The 20,096-nt window shown below is 47.0% G+C and overlaps 1 protein-coding gene across 6 annotated transcripts in view; it reads left to right on the forward strand.

The window, feature by feature from the left end:
- The window catches only part of PDE4A (phosphodiesterase 4A), a 44,665-nt gene extending 40,420 nt beyond the window's left edge, over window positions 1–4,245 (forward strand). For all 6 annotated transcript variants that reach the window (XM_086409278.1, XM_086409281.1, XM_086409284.1 and 3 more), the window contains one exon: window positions 1,637–4,245. In XM_086409278.1, coding sequence (XP_086265404.1) covers window positions 1,637–2,335 — 699 coding nt within the window. In that variant the 3' untranslated portion in view covers window positions 2,336–4,245. The remainder of the gene's footprint in view (window positions 1–1,636) is intronic.
- The last annotated feature ends 15,851 nt before the right edge of the window (window positions 4,246–20,096 follow it).

Below are 20,096 nucleotides of genomic sequence, written 5' to 3' on the forward strand. Positions count from 1 at the left end.
TCTTGTTGCGGAGCCCGAGTTTTAGGCGCGTGGGCTTCAGTAATTGCAGCACACAGGCTCAGTAGTTGTGGCTCTTGGGCCCTAGAGCCATGGACTCAGAAGCTATGGTGCACCAGCTTATTTGCTCCATGGCATATGGAATCTTCCCAGACCAGGGATCGAATCCATATCCCCTGCATTGGCAGGCAGATCCTTATCCGCTGCGCCACCAGGAAGTCCTGATGGATTTTGAAATGAAGTGAAATGACTCAGCTTTGTCATCTGCCTGTTTAACAAAAGGGACAGAAACACGGTCATGTGAGAGACAACACTTTGCGGACTTCCCTGGAGGTCTAGTGGTTAAGATTCCATTCTCCCAATGCAGGGGGGATGGGTTCCATCCCTGGTCAGAGGACTAGGAACCCACATGCTGCACAGCTGGCCTAAAAAAAAGGATAAAGCTTTTGAGCATGAGAGTTTCTCACTCTCCCTGCTTCTAGCCTCTTCCCTGGTGAGATCTCCTCTTCCTGTCTTGGTGTGTGTATGTTTCCCATGCAGGGTTACCCAGCCTCAGCACTACTGAAGTTTGGGGATGGCTCATTCTCTGTGGTGGGCCCACCCTCTACATTGTAAGGTGTTGAGCAGTATCCTTGGCCTCCACCCACGGGATGCAAGGAATACTCTCCCTTTCCTGTGGTAATAACCAAAACTGTGTCCAGACACTTCCAAATGTCCCCTGGTCATCCACATAGCCCCCTAACCCCTGATGAAAACCAGATTTATTTGTTTTGTTACACGTTTATATTCACAGGTAACTTAATAGGAATAGTTTGTGGGCTTAGCTTTGTTAAAAGTATAAATTGTATCAGTATATACTTATTTTTACATAGCTTACCTTTTCTTCCCAACAGTGACTTGGAAATCTATCCACCTTATTACACATGGATTAAGCTCATCCTTTTTCCCTGCTGTGTGGTATCCCCACGGGCTTCCCAGGTGGCTCAGTGGTAAAGAATCCACATGCCAATGCAGGAGACAAGGGTTTGATCCCTGGGTTGGGAAGATCCCTTGGAGAAGGAAATGGCAACCCACTCCAATATTCTTGCTGGGAAAAACCCATGAACAGAGGAGCGTGGCTGGCTACAGTCCATGGGATATCAAAGAGTTGGACACAATTTAGCAACTGAGAACGCATGCATTCTGGGAACTAAAATCCTGCAAGCCACACAGAGAGGCAAAAAAAAAGGGCGGGGGGCTTTCATGAATATCTGTGATTTACCACCATTTTTAAAAAGTAATTCCCGACTGATGTATATATAGAGGTGTTTCCAGTTTTTGTTTACATCTCATATGTGATTTTTTCCCCCTCTTACTTACACAAGAGTTTTTCCAGGGATGGATCTGGAGAAGCAAACTTGCTAGGTCAGATGGTATCAGTATCTCTTATTTTTATTTAGTTTTTGCTGCACTGCGTGACATGCAGGATCTCAGTTCCCAGATCAGGGATCGAACCCTGTCCACCTGTCGTGGAAGTGCAGAGTCCTAACCTTACCTGGATGGCCAGGGAAGTCCCCTGCATTAGCATCTTTTAAATTTTATCAGATCCCGCAGCATGGTGGTGCCATCTGTGGTTTCTGCTTCCTTTCTGCTCCCTCAGGTGGGTTTCATTGACTATATCGTACACCCGCTGTGGGAGACGTGGGCTGACTTGGTCCACCCAGATGCCCAAGAGATCCTGGACACTCTGGAAGACAACCGGGACTGGTACTACAGCGCCATTCGGCAGAGCCCCTCGCCACCCCCCGAGGAGGAGCCTGGGGGACCGGGCCACCCCCCACCACCTGATAAGTTCCAGTTCGAGCTGACGCTGGACGAGGAAGAGGAGGAGGAGGTGTGCACTGCCCCGGGTGCGGTTGCAATTCAGGAATTGTACATGGCCCAGGATGCCTCCCCACCTGAAGACCCTTTGGAAGTTGATGGCCAGGATCCATCTGCGGAGGTGGAGATAGAGGAAATGTACTTGACCCGGCAAGTGGACTCCACAGGTAGTGTGGCAGCTGGCCAGGACGTGTCCGTGCCCCAAGGCGCGTCCGTGGATGTCTGTGTGGGCTGCCGCAACATCCCTGCCCTGTCTCCTAATAGCCTTGCTCCGCTTGCCTTGAGGACACCGCCCCCTCCAGAGGACGACCCGGGCCTTCTGGGCCTCCCCTCCATGGCAGCCGAGGTGGGGGCCCAAAAAGAGCATCAGGCTGCCAAGAGGGCATGCTGTGCCTGCACGGGGACAGCCGGCGAGGATCCCACTCCTGGAGCGCTTCCAGCTCCCGGAGCTTGGGGGTCAGCTGGTGGCCCTACCTGAGTGTCAGCCCCTGTACCCGGTTGGCCTCCGTGCCACCCGCCACCACCACCACCATCACCCCCTGACCTCCTCCACTGCCTCAAAGACTCTTGGGCCTCCTGAGAAAAAAGAAAACAGAAAAGTGGGTTTTTTTTCTCTTTTCTTTTTTTCCTCTTTCCCCCCCACCCCCACCCAGGGGCCTCTTTTTTGGAGGTGGGGGCTGGGGAACCAGGGGCTGAGGTCCCGGAAGTGATTTTATTTTTGGAATTTTAATTGTTACATTTTTAGAAAAAGAAAAAAAAAAAAAAAAAAAAAGGATGAAACACAGCAACTGTAGACGCTCCTGTTCCCGGCTCCCCTTGTCCAGGTCCAACCACTCCCACCACCGACCCTACCTCTCCAGCCCCCCACCCTCACCACCATCGCCCAGGTTCCAGGCTTAGTCTTCCGGCCTCTTGGGGCTCTTTGCCTGGTGTAGAATCTCCCTCCAGACTTCTGAATTTTGGGAGGGTCTCTAGAACCCAGCCAGGAATAGCCATTCTGGGTGGGGGCCCTAGGGGTGGGGAGGGGTCGCCCACTGTAGGGGGGGCCCCAGCTCCAGTCCTACTCTGGCTTTCTGCCCTCCCCTCCCCAGAAGTCTTCCGCCTCATTTTGCACAAACCTGGCAATACTGACTTGAGGGAGCCATGAGGCTTCAGGAGGCAAGGGGAGGGTGTCAGAGGGACGTTCACACCACCACCCTGGGATCTGAGGTTTGAGGAGGGCCTGATCCCACTGCCCTCTCCACCTGTCACCCCTTTTCTCTTCCACTCTGGGTTTCAGTTTGAATTTTCTCCGTTTGGAGAGGGGGGATGATTTGGAGCCGCCCCCCTTCCTTCCAGCTGCTTCTCCTCTTGTTTCTGCCTTAATGATTCCCACGGCCATAGGAGAGGGGGTTGCAGTGGCTCCCACTTGCACCTCAAGTGGGGCGGGGCCAGGCCCAGAGTTCCCGTCCTGGGTATGCCCCCTCCCCAGCATCCTCCTGCCCTCCCCCAACTCTTTGCCCTAGGAGGAAGCAATAACGGTGTACACCCACATCCCCTTTCTGGGCAGCCCACCCTACCCTGGCATCAGAGTCATTTCTCCTTTCATCCCCCACCTTGCCAAGCCTCCCCATCTTCCCCTAGCTGTTCCCTGGAGCAATACAACGGACAGATGCAAGGCCATTTTTCTTCAAGCCATGGGGGCACTATTTGGAAGGAAAGACCCCCACATCCCCCATCCGCTCTGCCCCTCAGCTTGGTTCTGCAGCTGGGCAGGACCGGCCTCTCTCATCTTCCTCCCCTCCGATTCTGAGCACACGGTACTGTAGCCCCCAGCTCCCCCCAGCCTTCCATCTGTCTGTCCTTCCCTGTGGGGAGTCCCACCCATTCCCACCCCCAAGATGCTGTACAGGGTTCATTTTTGTAGCGAAAGTAGTTTCAGTCCCAGCCGGCGACCGGAGGGGGCCTTTTCTTTTGGTTCTCTTTCTTTCTCTTCTTTTTTTTTTTTTGTACATACTGTAAGGTTGGTTTGTAAATTATTCTACAGAGGCAAAAAGGGAAAATAAACTCGCCCTTCCCCCACTGACTCAGTCAGGGGAAAGAGGGGTGGGGGGTCTCCCAGGGGGAGTCTCCATTCCTGCTGTATTATACGAACTGTACCATAGACCCCCAGAAGTGTGGACTCAGTGCTGTTTAACAGGGAGTCATGTGATCAGAGGGGGAGGTGAGGGCTGGGCAGCAGCTGCCCCTCTCCCTGTCCCCAGGGACCCAGGGGAGGGGAGCCCAGGACCACCCCCCCACCCCGGGAGCTGCTCAAGTGTTGTCCGGTTTAACGATCAATCAGTCGGTCCACTGATTGATACTCAACCCTTCGATCTTGTCTCCAATTAAACCAAGGCTTTCACCGATCTTCATGGCTGATGTGGCTTCTTTTTCCATCCTATTTCTCAAGGTGTGTCTTTTGAGTTGTCTGTCTGGGGCCAGGTAGGGATAAGGAATGGACTCAGTCCCTGCCCCTCCCTGGGCAGATAGAACTTGAGGGGGTCCTGAGAGATTGGCAAGAGGCAGCCCCCAGGCCTGGGCCAGGTCCAGACACAGGGACTGCTGTGGGTTATAAAGTGTGGGTTCAGACCACACAGTTTTTGGAGGCTAGGAAACCCAAGTAAAGAATCCACCTGCCAGTATAAGAGACAAGTGTTTGATCCCTGGGTCAGGAAGATCCCCTGAAGGAGGGCATGGCAACCCACTCCAGTATTCCTGCCCGGAGAATTACATGGACAGAGGAGCCTGGCGGGCTACAGTCCATGGGGTCACAAAAGTTGGATGTGACTGAGCACACAGACCCAGGTAAGCCTTGTTTCTCTGAATGTGCAGCATATCTGACGCAACTCGGGTTCTTCTGGTACCACGAAGTCGTTCCTGGAAACCGAGAGGATCTGATTGTCCACGCCTCCAACATCTGGTGGCCAGGTCATGATAAAAGATCTTGGGTCAAATTCTGCTGTGAAGACAGTAAGCTTGATGCACCAGCACAAGAGAATTGACATCTGAAAGTTCCATGAATTCTAGCCATTATGGTGTTGCAACCATCAATACTGTGGTAAGTCACTTCAGTCCTGTCTGACTCTCTGTGACCCTATGGACTGTAGCCTGCCAGGCTGCTCTGTCCATGGGGATTTTTCAGGCAAGAATACTACAGTGGGTTGCCATGCCCTTCTCCAGGGGATCTTCCCAACCCAGGGATCGAACCCGAGTCTCATGTCTCCTGCATTGGCAGGTGGATTCTTTACCACTAGTGCCACCTAGGAAGCCCCACTCAATGCTGCATTAAAACAAAACAAAACAAAAATTAATACCCTAAAGCCTGTGAACCTTATGCTGTGTATCAGGAAAGCTGAATCCTCCCCCAAGTTCACACAGGACCGGCTCGGCATTTTAGCTCTTTTTTGTTTTTTTAACTTTTTATTTTGTATTGGGGTGTAGCCTATCACCAATGTTGTGATAGTTTCAGGTGGACAGCACAGGGGCTCAGCTATACATAATACATGTATCTATGCTCCCCCCAAACTCCCCTCCCATCCAGGCTGCCACATTTTAGTTCTTGTTTTTCTAGTGTCTTCATACAAGGTTGGGAGTGAGCGAGTCTCAGATATATTTGAAACAATCCACATGTTTGAATACTGTTAATCCCACCCATGGGAGCCCATTTTCCAACCTTTATCAGGGTAATTAAGAAGCCTCGATTTCACGAGTAAAACTGTTTCTGCCATTCATTATGCTAACAAGCAAAACTTCCCTTGTGGATAAAGATAGAGGAAGTGTTTGTGATACAGGCTTTCAGGTTAGAATACTGGCTGCCTCTGGTGTGTAATAAACACACATACACACACAGTGCTTAAGCCATTAAGCTCGGTGGGATCAGTATATATTCACAGCATGAGTCTTCTGAAACAAAATGATGGCAGCTTCCCTGGATTTGAGGCAAGAGTGACAGGCCTCCCTGGTGACTCGGTGGTAAAGAATCCACCTGCCAGTGCAGGAGATGCAAGAGACTGGGTTCAATTCCTGGGTTGGGGAGATCCCTTGGAGTAGGAAATGGCAACCCACTCCATGGGTTCACAAAGAGTCGGACACGACTGAATGACTGAATGACTGAGCATGCACGCATGACCACCTACTCTACTAGTTGTCTCTAGTGGCCAAGGATTAATTTGAATCTCAGCTCTAGCTGTGTGACCTTGGGTGTGATCTCTCTGATCTTCAATTGCTTCATTGGTAAAATGGGAAGGACAAAAGTTCCAGACTAAGAGCTAGTGAAACTTCGTGATGGTGGAAACGTTCTGTGTCTGCAGCATCTAACAGGGTAAGCACTAGGCCCCAGGTGGCTCTTAAGGACTTGAAATGAGGCTAGTGCAATCAAATTGGAGTTTTCATTTTCTTTTACATTAAGTACCCACATGCAGCTCCTGGCTACTATATCCGAATGTTCCTTATTGGCACTTAAGCAAGAGAGTTAATGTAGAGGAGGGAATGCACACGAAGCTTTGCCTGCTTGATTTTGGCTTAAAGATATCGTGGCCCAGAGGAGCAGGGACCAACCTAGGCCCAGAGGGGAGGAACGAAGCTGGAAAACTAGGCAGAAGTTGCCAGGGAATCTGAATTTTGCGCAAGAAGCATTGAGGAGACATGGATGTTTTCCCGAGGGTGTTCCAAAGGCAAGCAGAGTCGGGGAAAGGGTGTCAGGCTGGGGGTCAGGAGGCGACAGTATCAGTCCCAGCCTGCAGCAATTAGCAATTGGCTGAGCCTCCTTGTGCCAGGCCTCAGTGTTCCCAAGTGTAAAAGGGTAGGTGTGATGTTCCATACGCCTTCTGAGTTGGGCCTTGGTGGCAGTCAGAATGTGGGTCAAAGGACAGAGGTAGCATATGACCATCAGCTGCCTCTTTAAAATTCTCCTGTTGGGGAGTTCATCTTTCTTTGTGGAAAGATGAGCAAGGTCAGAGAAGCTCTGTAATCTGAACAGGACAGGGGCCCTGGCAAGGGGTGGAGTCAGTTCATTCTCTGAAGTTGACATCAGCCACTTGCAGGCTACAGGGCTCTGGGGCAAATGGCTCCGCCTTGCCCAACCTTTAGAGGGCCCTGCCTTGTGCCAAACTCATCACTCAGACTATTTTATCAGCTTTCCAGCTGTTCCTGAGATACACACTGTCATTTTGCAGATGAGGAAACTGAGGCTGAGACGTGATCTCACAGTTGAGAAAATTCGGGGAAATAAGGTGAGAATCTTACTTCACCCAATGCCTGTTTGACAATGATAGCTGCCTGATGTGTGCAGTCACGTCCGACCCTTTGAGACCCCATGGACTGTAGCTCACCAGGCTTCTCTGTCCATGGGATTCTTCAGGCAAGAATACTGGAATGGGTTGCCAGACCCTCCTTCAGGGGATCTTCCCGACCCAGAGACTGAACCTGCGTCTCTTCATACCCTCCACTGGCAGACAGGTTCTTTACCATTAGTGCCACCTGGGAAACCCCAGCTGGCTGGTACTTTTATATTATTATTGTTATTTTAGTTCACATGCACAAAATCCTGAGGTGTGGGTAATATTTCCTCCTTTCTCAGCACAGAAAATATGAGGAAGTAAAATGAAGACAGTTTTCACTTATTGGCAAATAATGAAAAGACGGGCCATCCAGGGGGTGGGTGAAGCACTTTCATAGCTCATTAGTGCTGGTAGAAATTGGCACATATAGCTTTCTGGGAGTGGTCTGACAATATTTATTAAAAACGTAGCTGCATGCATTCAACACAGACGTTGCACTTTTAAAACTACTTATCCTAAAGAACCAGCTGGTACCTGAAATTGCAGGTACCAAATGCCCATTCTATTGTTTTGATCAGAACAGTGAAGAATTAAAACCCAGATGTCCAAACTTAGGAAGTCATTAAATTATGTTTCCTGTATGATGGAGTAATATACACCTATTAAAAACAATGAGTTGGGTCTATATTTATTGAAATGACAAGATGTTCACAGTGAGAGGAGCAGGCTTCAAAATGTTCTGCATCATACCATCTTACATATGTGCATAGAAAAGACAGTTTGTTCATCAAAATATTAAGTGTCTCCAGGGATGGGATTAAAAGAGTGTTTTCTGTTGTGTAGTCCTTGATATTTTCTGAATTTTTGCGATGGGCATGTATTACTTTTATAATCAAGAGGAAGTTATTTCATAATTAGAGGAAAGAAATAGCCAGTATTTGTTATCGGGGAGCCACAAAAGCATGGTAGATAAGCACACAGACTGGATTCTGGTTGCCACTGCCAGTTAATGACTTAGTTTTGAGCATATTACTTACTCTTTCTGTGCCTCAGTTTCCCTCGCTGTAAAATGCAAATAATAACCGGTTTGCCAGGCGATTACTTTGTGCCAGGCAGTGTTTATTTTACATAAATCATTGCATTTAATACTCGCAACAGCCCTTCAAAGTGTGTGCTGTTATAAAATGGGTCACAGGCGACGGAGGTAGGACTGGGCGAAAGAACCCCCGTGCGCCCCCCAGAGTGGGTCTGAGGAACTACAGCAGGCAGAAAGGTGCGCACGCGCCGACTGGATAGGAGGCGTGGCAAGGACGCGCGAGAGGTTTTCTTCCCTCGAGCTACGATGGACTATCTAGTTGTCATGAGCCAAGAAATCAGCCAATGAAAGGCACGACCGCTTAGCCTTTCGCACCAGAGTACTGAGCGGAGCTGAGGACCTTGGACCCCCGCAGGTGCGAGGAACCCTGAGGGAACCTGGCGTCACTCCCTGCCTACCTTCCTGGGAGTGACCCCTGTGCCGTTCCCACTTTCTCAGGGGGACCCTGGCATCATTCCGGCCGCAGCATCCTCTCGCCCTCCTGAAGTGTGAACCCTAACATCTCTTTTTTCCGAGAGCGATGCCAGGGTCTTTCCAAGTTCCTTAGGGAATCATGGTGTCGGTCCCCTCCCTGATGGGTCCCCCAGTATTATCCTTCCTGAGGGATACCGACCCTGGCGTCGCTCCTCTTTTTGAGGGGCCCTCTCCCATGTCATTCTTTCCTAATGGTACCCCTGAGGGTCATCCATCCCCTTCCTAAGGGTCCTCATTGCTTCTTCCTGAGAAAGGGTCTGGCATTGCCCCTCCCGTCCTGATGGCTTGTCGTCATAGCCATCCCCACACCCTGAAAGGACCCATAACCCCCTTCTCTCCGAGGGTAATCTCATCCTCCCTTGCAATTCGAGAAGGACCCTTTCAAGGGCTTCTGTGGTCCCCTTACATAAAAAGTTCCAAAGCTCCCTCCTGCGCTTGGGGAGAGAGGGAAGGCAAGACTCAAGTCACCCTCAAAATATATGGGGGGGTGGGGCGGGGAGTGAAATTAGATAAAGGAACTCACCATGTCCCCTGAGAAATTTTTTAAGAACTGGGGGTGTTCCTCCTCAAATGGGAACTAGAGGAAGGATCTAAAGTTGCCTTAAAATATTCCTCAAGAGCTTCTCACAGTTCCTAACATTATCAGCAGGTACTTACTGAGCTGGATATGTGCTGGCTGCTACCTGAAAGAGCGATTCCTCTGTTCCATGAAGTTCCAAGGAATCTGATGGTAACGATTACAGAAAGGTCAAAAGGACTTCTTGGGTTGAAATAAAATCAGAATAGGCTAAGTAGTTCTACTCTGGCACAGAGTTGGTGAAATTTACCCCCTTGGAGACCTCACCAATTCCATTCACAAATGTTCCTTATACATCCATTGTGATCAAGAATTCATCTACCTGGGACTTCCCTGGTGGTCTAGTGGCTTAGGCTCAATGCTCTCAAGGCAGGGAGCCCAAGTTCAGTACCTGATCAGGGAACTTGATCCCCCATGCCACAGCTAAGAGTTCTCTTGCCACAACTAAAGATCCCATGGGTGGCAAGTAAGACCTTATACAGCCAAATAAATAAATTAAATACATATAAGTATTTTTAAAAGAATTAACTCAGCGTTCAAATATGGGTGAAACTCCTATTGTGTACCAGTAAATAAAATAGTGAACAAGATGAAGAATAATCGTGAATACAAGGCCAAAAATACCTTGCTTATTATGACTTCTGCAAGCTACTTTCTCCTAGAGCACTCCTCTAGGAAAGTTTCTGGTTGTACATTAATGAAATGCAAATAACTGTCCACCACCCACTCACATTGACCACAGGCTGTGTGTTTTAGTTGTTCAGTTGTGTCCAGCTCTGCGACCCCATGGACTGTAGCCTGCCAGGCTCCTCTGTCCATGATATTTCCCAGGCAAGAATACTGGAGTGGATTGCCATTCCCTTCTCCAGGGGATCTTCCCAATCCAGAGATCGAACCCGGATCGATCACAGGCTACTGGAGGGCACAAACCATGTCTTCTGCTCCCAGTTGTATCTACACAGTGTCTGGAACGTGGTTAGTACTGAAATATTTGTTGCTCCTGCCTCATCGCTTCACCAGGTGAATCCTAGAAGAACTGGAAGATGATAAAAGGTGAAATATGATCAGTAACTGGAAGACATGAACTAGAAAGAGACTCTACCTCCAGTCAGTCAGTCAGTTGCCCAGTTGTGCCCGACTCTTTGTGACCCCATGGACTGCAGCATGCCAGGCTTCCCTGTCCATCACCAACTCCCAGAGCCAACTCAAACTCATGTCCATCATGTAGGTGATATCATCCAACCATCTCCTCCTTTGTCATCCCCTTCTCCTCCCACCTTCAATCTTTCCCAGCATCAGGGTCTTTTCCAATGAGTGAGCTCTTCCCATCAGGTGGCCCAAGTATTGGAGTTTCAGCTTCAGCATCAGCCCTTCCAGTGAATTTTCAGGACTGATTTCCTTTATGATGGACTGGTTGGATCTCCTTGCAGTCCAAAGGACTCTCAAGAGTCTTCTCCAACACCACAGTTCAAAAGCACCTGTGATAGCTGAGACTTAAGAGACACCAACTCCTTGCCTAATACTATTATTCTTTCCTGATCCTGAACCTGAGAGCTAGTGAAGGCAAAGAGGTAGGTGACATCTGCATTGGGCTGTGGTTTCAAATTTCCCACAATGTTGTCTAAATCAGCTGGTGAAATCCCAGAGGATCCTGGGATGTATAGTCTGAAAAGTGTCCCTGGGCATCCTGCTTAAAATTTGGTGGTCTTCCCAGTGGCTCAGAATCTGCCAGTCAATGTGGGAGATGCAGGAGATGGGGGTTTGATCCCAGGGTAGAGAAGATCCCCTGGAATAAGAAATGGCAACCCACTCCAGTATTCTCGCCTAGAGCATTCCATGGACAGAGGAGCCTGGCAAGCTATTATCCATAGGGTCGCAGAGTCAGACACGACTGAGCATGTATGCACAGCACAGCAAAATCAAAGTTACAACCCTGAGGTGTGGATTTGGTGCTAGGGCTCACAGGAAGGAGAGCTCTTCACTTTTTTAAAAAGCTTTTTATTTTATATTGGAGTATAGCCAATCAACAGAGAAGGCAATGGCAACCCACTCCAGTACTCTTGCCTGGGAAATCCCATGGACGGAGGAGCCTGGTAGACTAGTCTATGGGGTCCCGAAGAGTCGGACACGACTGAGTGACTTCACTTTCACTTTTCACTTTCATGCACTGGAGGAGGAAATGGCAACCCACTCCAGTATTCTTGCCTGGAGAGTCCCAGGGATGTGAGCCTGGTGGGCTGCCGTCTATGGGGTCACACAGAGTCAGATACGACTGATGTGACTTAGCAGCAGCAGCATAGCCAATCAACAGTGTTCTGATAGTTTCAGGTGGACAGCAAAGGGACTCAGTCATACATAGAAATGTAGGAGAGTCCTTTCTTTATTTAATGTTTTTTACTTGCCTAGCTCCTTTCCTTTTACTGATTTTTAATTAGAGGATAATTACTTTACAGTGCTGTGTTGGTTTCTGCCATACAGAAATTTCAATCAACTGTAGTATACATGCGTTGCCTCCCTCTTGAAACTCCCTCGCACTCCCCACCCGTCCCCCACCTCTCTAAGTGGTCCCAGAGCACTGCGTTGAGCTCCAAATTCCCACTGGCTATCTATTTTACATATGGTAATATATGTGTTTCAATTCTACTCACTCGTCTAGGAGAGTCCTTTAAATAGGTAACTTCTTGGACATATTTGAAGTTGTTTTTCATTTATAAAAATGTAATTTTCCCAGAGGTTTTGAAGAATTCTAATTTGAAAAAAAAAAAAAATAGGACCAAGACAAGTCAGGGCATTCTACACTCTGGGGGTCATCGAATCTTGCTTGTGTTTTTCTCTGTAAATAGTGTCTTCTCACCTAAGGGCCCACAAGAGGGAGCTGTACTCTTTTAGACCACACTTGTGTATCAGCCCTGAGGGTCTTGGTGGTGGTGGTGGTTTAGTTGCTAAATCATATCCAACTCTTGTGACCCCGTGGACTGTGGCCCGCCTGACTCCTCTGTCTATGGGATTCTCCAGGCAAGAATACTGGAGTGGGTTGCCATTTTCTTCTCCAGGGGATCTTCCCAACCCAGGGATTGAACCTTGGCTTCCTGCATTGCAGGCAAACTCTACCGACTGAGCTGAGGGTCTTGGGGAGCTACAAAACCAAAATAAGATGGGTAGGTTGGTGGAAGCACTGATTTTTCACAGGTTATGAGAGCCAGTGAGGACTTTTAAGTAATGCAGGTATAGTGCACTGAGATCATTACATGTTATCATTATCATTCTTTTGAAAAAAGTATTTGTTTTAAATTGGAGAATAATTGTTTAATGACATTGTGTTGGTTTTTGCCATACATCAACATGAATCAGTCATAGGTAAATATATGTCCCTTCCCTCTTGAATCTTTCTCCCACCTCTGCAATCTAACTTTCAGTTCAGTTCAGTTGCTCAGTCGTGTCTCTTTGCGATCCCATGGACTGCAGCACACCAGGCTTCCCTGTCCATCACCAACTTCCAGAGCTTGTTCAAACTCACATCCATCAAGTCGGTGATGCCATCCAGCCATCTCAGCCTCTGTCATACCCTTCTTTTGCTTTCAGTCTTTCCCAGCGTCAGGGTCTTTTCCAATAACTCAGGTTAATGTTAGCATTTCAGGTGTCTAGTACTCACCTCGTTCCTATTTAATACAATTCTATTTATTGTTATATATTGCCGGGAGAAATATCAATAACCTCAGATATGCAGATGACACCACCCTTATGGCAGAAAGTGAAGAACTAAAGAGCCTCTTGGTGAAAGTGAAAGAAGAGAGTGAAAAAGCTGGCTTTAAACTCAACATTCAGAAAACTAAGATCATGGCATCTGGTCCCATCACTTCATGGCAAATAGATGGGGAAACAATGGAAACAGTGACAGACTTTATTTTTCTGGGCTTTCAAATCACTGCAGGTGGTGACTGCACCCATGAAATTAAAAGATGCTTGCTCCTTGGAAGAAAAGCTATGACCAACCTAGACAGCATATTAAAAAGCAGAGACATTACTTTGCCAACAAAGGTCCGTCTAGTTAAAGCTATGGTTTTTCCAGTAGTCATGTATGGATGTGAGAGTTGGACTATAAAGAAAGCTGAGTGCCGAAGAATTGATGCTTTTGAACTGTGGTGTTGGAGAAAACTCTTGAGACTCCCTTGAACTGCAAGGAGATCCAACCAGTCCATCCTAAAGGAAACCAGTCCTGAATGATTCATTGGAAGGACTCAGGCTGAAGCTGAAACTGAAACTCCAGTACTTTGGCCACCTGATGCCAAGAACTGACTCATTGGAAAAGACCCTGATGCTGGGAAAGATTGAAGGCAGGAGGAGAAGGGGATGACAGAGGATGAGATGGTTGGAGGGCATCACTGACTCAATCAACATGAGTTTGAGTTGGCCCTGGGAGTTGGTGAAGGACAGGGAAGCCTGGCATGCTGCAGTCCACGGGGTCACAAACAGTCAGACTTGACTGAGCAACTGAACTGAACTGAACTGATATTTATTGTTTTCTTACTGTGTGCTTCCCTGGTGGTTCAGTCGGTAAAGAATCTGCCTGCAGGAGATCTAGGTTCGATCCCTGGGTCGAGAAGATCCCCCTGGAGGAAGAAATGGCAACCCACTCCAGTATTCTTGCCTGGAGCATTCAATGGACAGAGGAGCCTACAGTCCTTGGGGTCACACAGAGTCAGACTCCACTGAGCAACTAACACTTTCACTGTTCCAGGTACTAAATTCTGTTACTATTTCCCATCTTACAGAGGAGGAAGACGAGGCCCAAAGAGGATTAGCACCTAGTAAGTGACATTTATGGGTCTTAAATCTAGCCTCTTTTCTCTACAGTATTCTTTTTTCTTTTTTCTTAAAGTCTATTTTCTGCAATACTATATATTCCCACTAACATTTTTATTTTATTTTATTTTTGGATGTGCTGGGTCTTGGTTGCTGCATGGGGGCTTTCTCTAGTTGCACCAAGCAGGAGCCACGCTCTAGCTGTGGTGCAAGAGCTTCTCATTGCGGTGGCTTCTCCTGTTAGGGAGCACAGACTCTAGGGCTCACAGGCTTCAGGAATTGCAGCACGCAGGCTCAGTAGTTGTGGCCCATGGGTTTAGTTGCTCTGCAGCATGTGGGATCTTAGTTCCCAGACCAGGAATCGAACCCATGCCCCCTACATTGGCAGGTAGATTCTTAATCACTAGACCACTAGGCAAGTCCCTAACATTTATATTTTAAAACCAGGATCCCTAATATTCTTCCTTGTGGCAAATTATAAATCCCTCCTTTGCCTGATTAAAAAACAACAACCAAAAAAAAAAAAAAAAAAAACCCAAACACCAGAATACACTCCCAAAGGAGAAGATTAGTCTTTGAATTGAAAGCACATTGTACTGCACAAAGCAAAATACTTTAGCATCCAGCACTATAGTGGCCTTCAGGGAGCCGAAAGGTATTTTCGACATTGCCCAGTTAATTAAGAGTGGGAAGTTACTTGCTTGTCATCATTATGAGTGCATTCTGTCTTTCACCATCATAATTTTCTCTTTCTGTCCTGGGACTTCCCCTCAGTTATAAATACACTCTGTTTTCTGAATCTTAAAACAAAACCCCAAGCCCTCCCTGAAACCTTCATTCCTTTCTAGCTGTCATGTGTACTCAGGCATACTTTTTTTTTTTGGCCTCTTCTCACCCAAATGTCTCAAAAGAGATGTTCCTTTTTTCAGCATCCTTCACTGGTTCAGTGTTGTCTCCTTGGCAACAGTGGCTATTCTAATTTTTCTTTCTCTGCTGTACATCCTCAGTCATGTCCAACTCTTTTGTGACCCCCCTGGACTGTAGCCCACCAGGCTCCTCTGTCCATGGGATTTCTCAGGTGGCACTCAGTTAATGTTTACAAAATGTATTGCTTAACCCTCACAATTCTACCAAAAAGGCTCTTAGTAAAGTTACTGTCCGAATGCCAAATCCAGTGAGCATTTGAACCTCTTTGTATTATTTTTTTTTAAGATTTTATTTATTTATTTTTGGCTGCACTGGGTCTTCATTGCTGTGCGTGGGCTTTCTCCAGTTGTGGCAAGCAGGGGCTATTCTCTAGTTGCATTGCGTAGGGCTCTCATTGCAGTGACCTCTCGTTGCCAAGCACACACTCTAGGCATGGGATGTGGTTGTGATGCACTGGCTTAGTTGCTCCAAAGCACGTGGAATCTTCCCGGACCAGAGATCAAACCCACCTGTGTCCCCTATATTGGCAGGTGGATTCTTAACCACTGGACCATAAAGGAAGTCCACCTCTTTGTATGCAGTGTGCTGCGCTGTGCTTAGTCGCTCAGTCGTGTTCGACTCTTTGTGACCCTGTGTACTGTAACAACCCGCCAGGTTCCTCTGTCCGTGGGATTCTCCAGGCAAGAATACTGCAGTGGGTTGCCCTGTCCTCCCCCCGGGGGATCTTCCCCACCCAGGGATCCAACCCAGGTCTCCCACACTGCAGGCTGATTCTTTACCAGGGAAGCCTATTTGTATTCAATACTGTGATTCTTTTAAACTTTTGTGCTCAAATTTTTCACCACTTGGCTTCTGTGACACCATACTTCTCTTGATTTTTCTCATAATTTTATGCTGCTGTTGAGTTTCTATCAGGACTTCTCTTACTTCCCTCTACTCCTTAAATGTCGTTTCTCGGAATTTGCCTTTAACCCATTGTTCTTGTTCTATACCAGTGTCTCCAAATACAGTTCCTGCACAAGCCACATCAGCATCAACTAGGAACTTGTTAGAAATGTAGTTTCTTGGCATCCAACTACTGATTGAGAGATGTCTAGAAAATCCAACACCTATTTATGATTTTTTTTAAAAAAAAAACTAGATATGGGGGCCTCCCAGGTGGCACTAGTGGTAAACAGCCCACCTGCCAATGCAGGAGATATAGGAGACGCAGGTTCGATCCCTGGGTTGGGATGATCCCCTGGAGGAGGGCATGGCAACCCACTCCAGTATTCTTGCCTGGAGAATCCCATGGACAGAAGAGCCTGGAGGGCTACAATCCATAGGATCGAAAAGAGTCAGACATGACCAAAGTGACTTAGCACGCACAAAGCAAGGGGGAGCTTCCTGAACTTTAAAAGTTTCTGGCAAAAGTTAAAGCATGGATTACAGAAAATCAGATTGAATGGTGGAACATTAGAAACAGTAACATTATAGTCAGAAATAAGACAACAATGCACACTATTACCCTTACTCACCAACAGTGTACAGAAAGTCTTAACTGGGATTTCCCCAGTGGTCCAGCGGTTAAGAATCCCCTGTGTAATGTAGGCGGTTAGGGTTCAATCCCTGGTCAGGAACTAAGATCCCACATACCAGTGAGCAACCAAGCCTTATCGCTGCAGCTATGAAGCCCGAGCACTCCAGAACCCACATGCCACAACTAGAGAGTCCGTGCCCTGCAACTAAAGATCCCATGTGCAGCCACTAAAACCCAAATAGACTAATGTGTTTTTTTAAAAAACAAACAGAAAAGCAGTGCATAAACAAAGCTTATATTTTAAGATATATTTTTCAAAATTTCTTCTTATCTCTATTAGTCAGGATTCTTGGTTCTAACAGGACCAACAGAAAACTAACTTTGGTTAACTTAGGCAGAAGCAATGAATTTATGGGCAGGAGACAATAAATTAACAAGTGAGTAGGAAGCTGCAGAAAAGGTCAAGATAAAAACGAACACTTTTATGCCACAAAAAGAAGAAGCATCAAGAAAAAGAGTGATACATTCAATTGTGTGTAGATTTTTTAAAATTAATTTTTATTTTTGGCTCTGTTAGTTTTTTTCTGCTGTGGGTGGCCTTTCTCTAGTTGCAGCGAGCAGGGGCTACTCTAGTTTCACTGCGTGGGCTTCTCGTTGCAGCGGCTTCTCTTGTTGCAGAGCACAGGCTCTAGGGTGTACAGGCTTCAGTAGTTGTGGCACATGGGCTCGGTAGTTGTGGCTCCCGGGCTTTAGAGCACAGGCTCAACAACTGTGGCGCACCGGCTTAGCTGCTCCATGGCATGTGGGATCTTCCCAGATCAGGGATCCAACTGGTGTCACCTGCATTGCAAAGCAGATTCTTAACCACTGGACCGCCAGGAAACCCTCTGTGTGTGTAGATTTACAAAGAGCTTCTACGAATCACTGTGCTGCACTCTGAAATTAACATGATGTTATAAATCAAATATATCTCAATTTTAAAAAAATATGTAAAACTTAAGTTTAAAAAAGAACTTGCAGAAATATCAGGAATAAAAAGGACTTTGGAGGGTCATCTGCCAGCATCTAGGAAAACTGTGCTTACTCCATGACCTAGTAAGTTCCACCCCCTAGCACCCATCTGGAGAAAGGAGTCATGATTAAGAGAGGGTGTTGCTGCCTTATCTGTAATTCTGAGAAACTAGAAACAACCTAAACATCTGTCAATAGTGAAAGATAAAACAGAACATCCGGTAGCTGGTAAAAGGAACGTGACACCACAGACAGAGCTTACTGAGAGAGGAAAAGCAATACTCTGTATTGCAGAGTAATACAGGCAACATTATGCCATTTTTGTAAGGAACTACATAAAACATACAATGCTGAAGATTGTTAATTTTTTTTTAAAGATTTAGAGGGGCTGGGATGGAGAGGGAGTAAGACTTCAGCTTTACTTGTAATGTTTTACCTTTTTAAAAAAGTATTTATTTGGGGCTGTGCTGGGTCTTCGTGGCCATGCGGGCTTTTCTGTAGTTGCGGTGCTCAGGCTTCTCACTGCAGTGGCTTCTGTTGTTGCAGAGCACCAGCTCTAGGGCACACAGCTTCGGTAGTGGGGGCACCTGGGCTCAGCAGTTGTGGTCCCTGGGCTCTGGAGCACGGGCTCAATAGTTGCGGCGCGCCGGCTTAGTTGCTCCGTGGCATGCGGGATTTTCCCAGATCAAGGATCGAACCCTTGTCTCCTGCATTGACAGGTGGATTCTTAACCAATGAGTCACCAGGGAAGCCCTGTAATGTTTTAACTTTTTTTAAAAGGCAGTATTTAGGTATTTAATAAATGAAAATTATGTGGCGCACTGGGCTTGCACGGTCTGCCTCCCTCGCCTCTGTTAAGCCTCTTCTGACACCATGTTCCTCCTCCCTCTCAGAGCTTCACCTAGACTTGCTTTTCAGTGCCACAGGACAGATGGTTCCTCTGTCCAGAATCTTACCCTTCTTTTCCCTCACCTAATTTACACTCTGAATTTCTGTGAAAAAACCACTTCAAGAATGCTTTCTCAAGGCATCTGACCTAGGTTGAGCTCCAGTCCTTCAGAAAGCTTACCTAAGAAATTAATTACATATACTCAATGTGATTATTTTATTGTTGTTTAGTAACTAAGTCTCGTCCGACTCTTTGCGACCCCATGGACTATAGCCTGCCAAGCTTCTCTGTCCATGGATTTCCCAAGCAAGAATACTGGAGTGGGTTGCATTTGCTTCTCCAGGGGATCTTCCTGACCCAGAGATGAAACCCGAGTCTCCTGCATGGCAGGAGGATTCTTTACTGCTGAGCCACCAGGGAAGTTGGATTATTTTATTAGCTCTATGAAAACGGGCCCGTGTCATGCTTGCTCCTCATTGTGTCTGAATACTTCATGTCGAGCACAGAGCAGCCATTCAAGAGCTATTTGTTGGAAGCATCAAAGATTGAGGGTTTGAAAAATCTGATTGAGTACTTTCCAAAAATAATCGTATCTTGAGGCCACAAACCTAACACACTCCGAACCATCGTCACTTCCTTCTGTAACAGCAGATTCCTCCAAGAACCCCTCCACTTGGCTTCTTAAGCTTCAAAACCACCCAGGAGCATTCCTGATTATTCAGCCATCCTATCTAAGCAGTCTATTCACCTGTAGACTCTACTCTATTCCCGTAGCCACCTGCCCGATCCACAACACCAGCCTGTCACCTGGCTACTGTGCCAGCTGTTTAACCTTTCCCAGTGTACCTCTATCCCCAGCCATTTCCAACTTAGCTTCCAGAGCTATCAAGTGCAAATTTAATCATTCTGTCACTCAACACAGTTGTTAATATTGCTTCAGCATCTGGTTTACCTGGAGAGTAACCAATGAACCTGGTTTACTGGGACTAAATGGTTCCCAGGATGCCAGCCTTTCAGCATTCAAACTGGAAAAAGTCCCAGGCAAACTAGGATATGTTGGTCACCCTACTCGCCCACTAGGCTGTAATTTCCATAAGGGCAGGGGTCTTTTGGGGCTTGTTCACTGTCAGTACCAATGCCTGGCAGAGTAAGGCATAAAATCAAGTTGCTTTTTGCAGAGATAGAAAGTGAACATAAATACTCACCTTCAGAAGTATCACCTCACACTGATCAGAATGGCCATCACCAAAAAACCTACAAATAATGAATGCTGGAGAGAGTGTGGAGAAAAGGGAACCCTCTTGCACTGTTGGTGGGAATGTAAATTGATAGAGCCACTATGGAGAACAGTGTGGAGATTCCTTTAAAAACTAGGAATAAAACTACCGTATGACCCAACAATCTCACTGCTGGGCATATACCTTGAGAAAACCGTAAGTGAAAAAGACACGTGTCCCAGTGTTCACTGCAGCACTGTTTACAGTAGCCAGGACATGGAAGCAATCTACGTGTTCATCAACAGATCAATGGATAAAAAAGTTTGGTACACATACACAATAGAATATTACTCAGCCATGAAAAGGAACACATTTGAGTCAGTTCTAGTGAGGTGGATGAACCTAAAGCACGTTATACAAAGTGAA

This window comes from Bos grunniens, chromosome 7, assembly GCF_055505025.1.
Source record: "Bos grunniens cultivar Pamir isolate PY7600 chromosome 7, Bosgru_T2T1.0, whole genome shotgun sequence".
Lineage (NCBI taxonomy): Eukaryota > Metazoa > Chordata > Mammalia > Artiodactyla > Bovidae > Bos > Bos grunniens.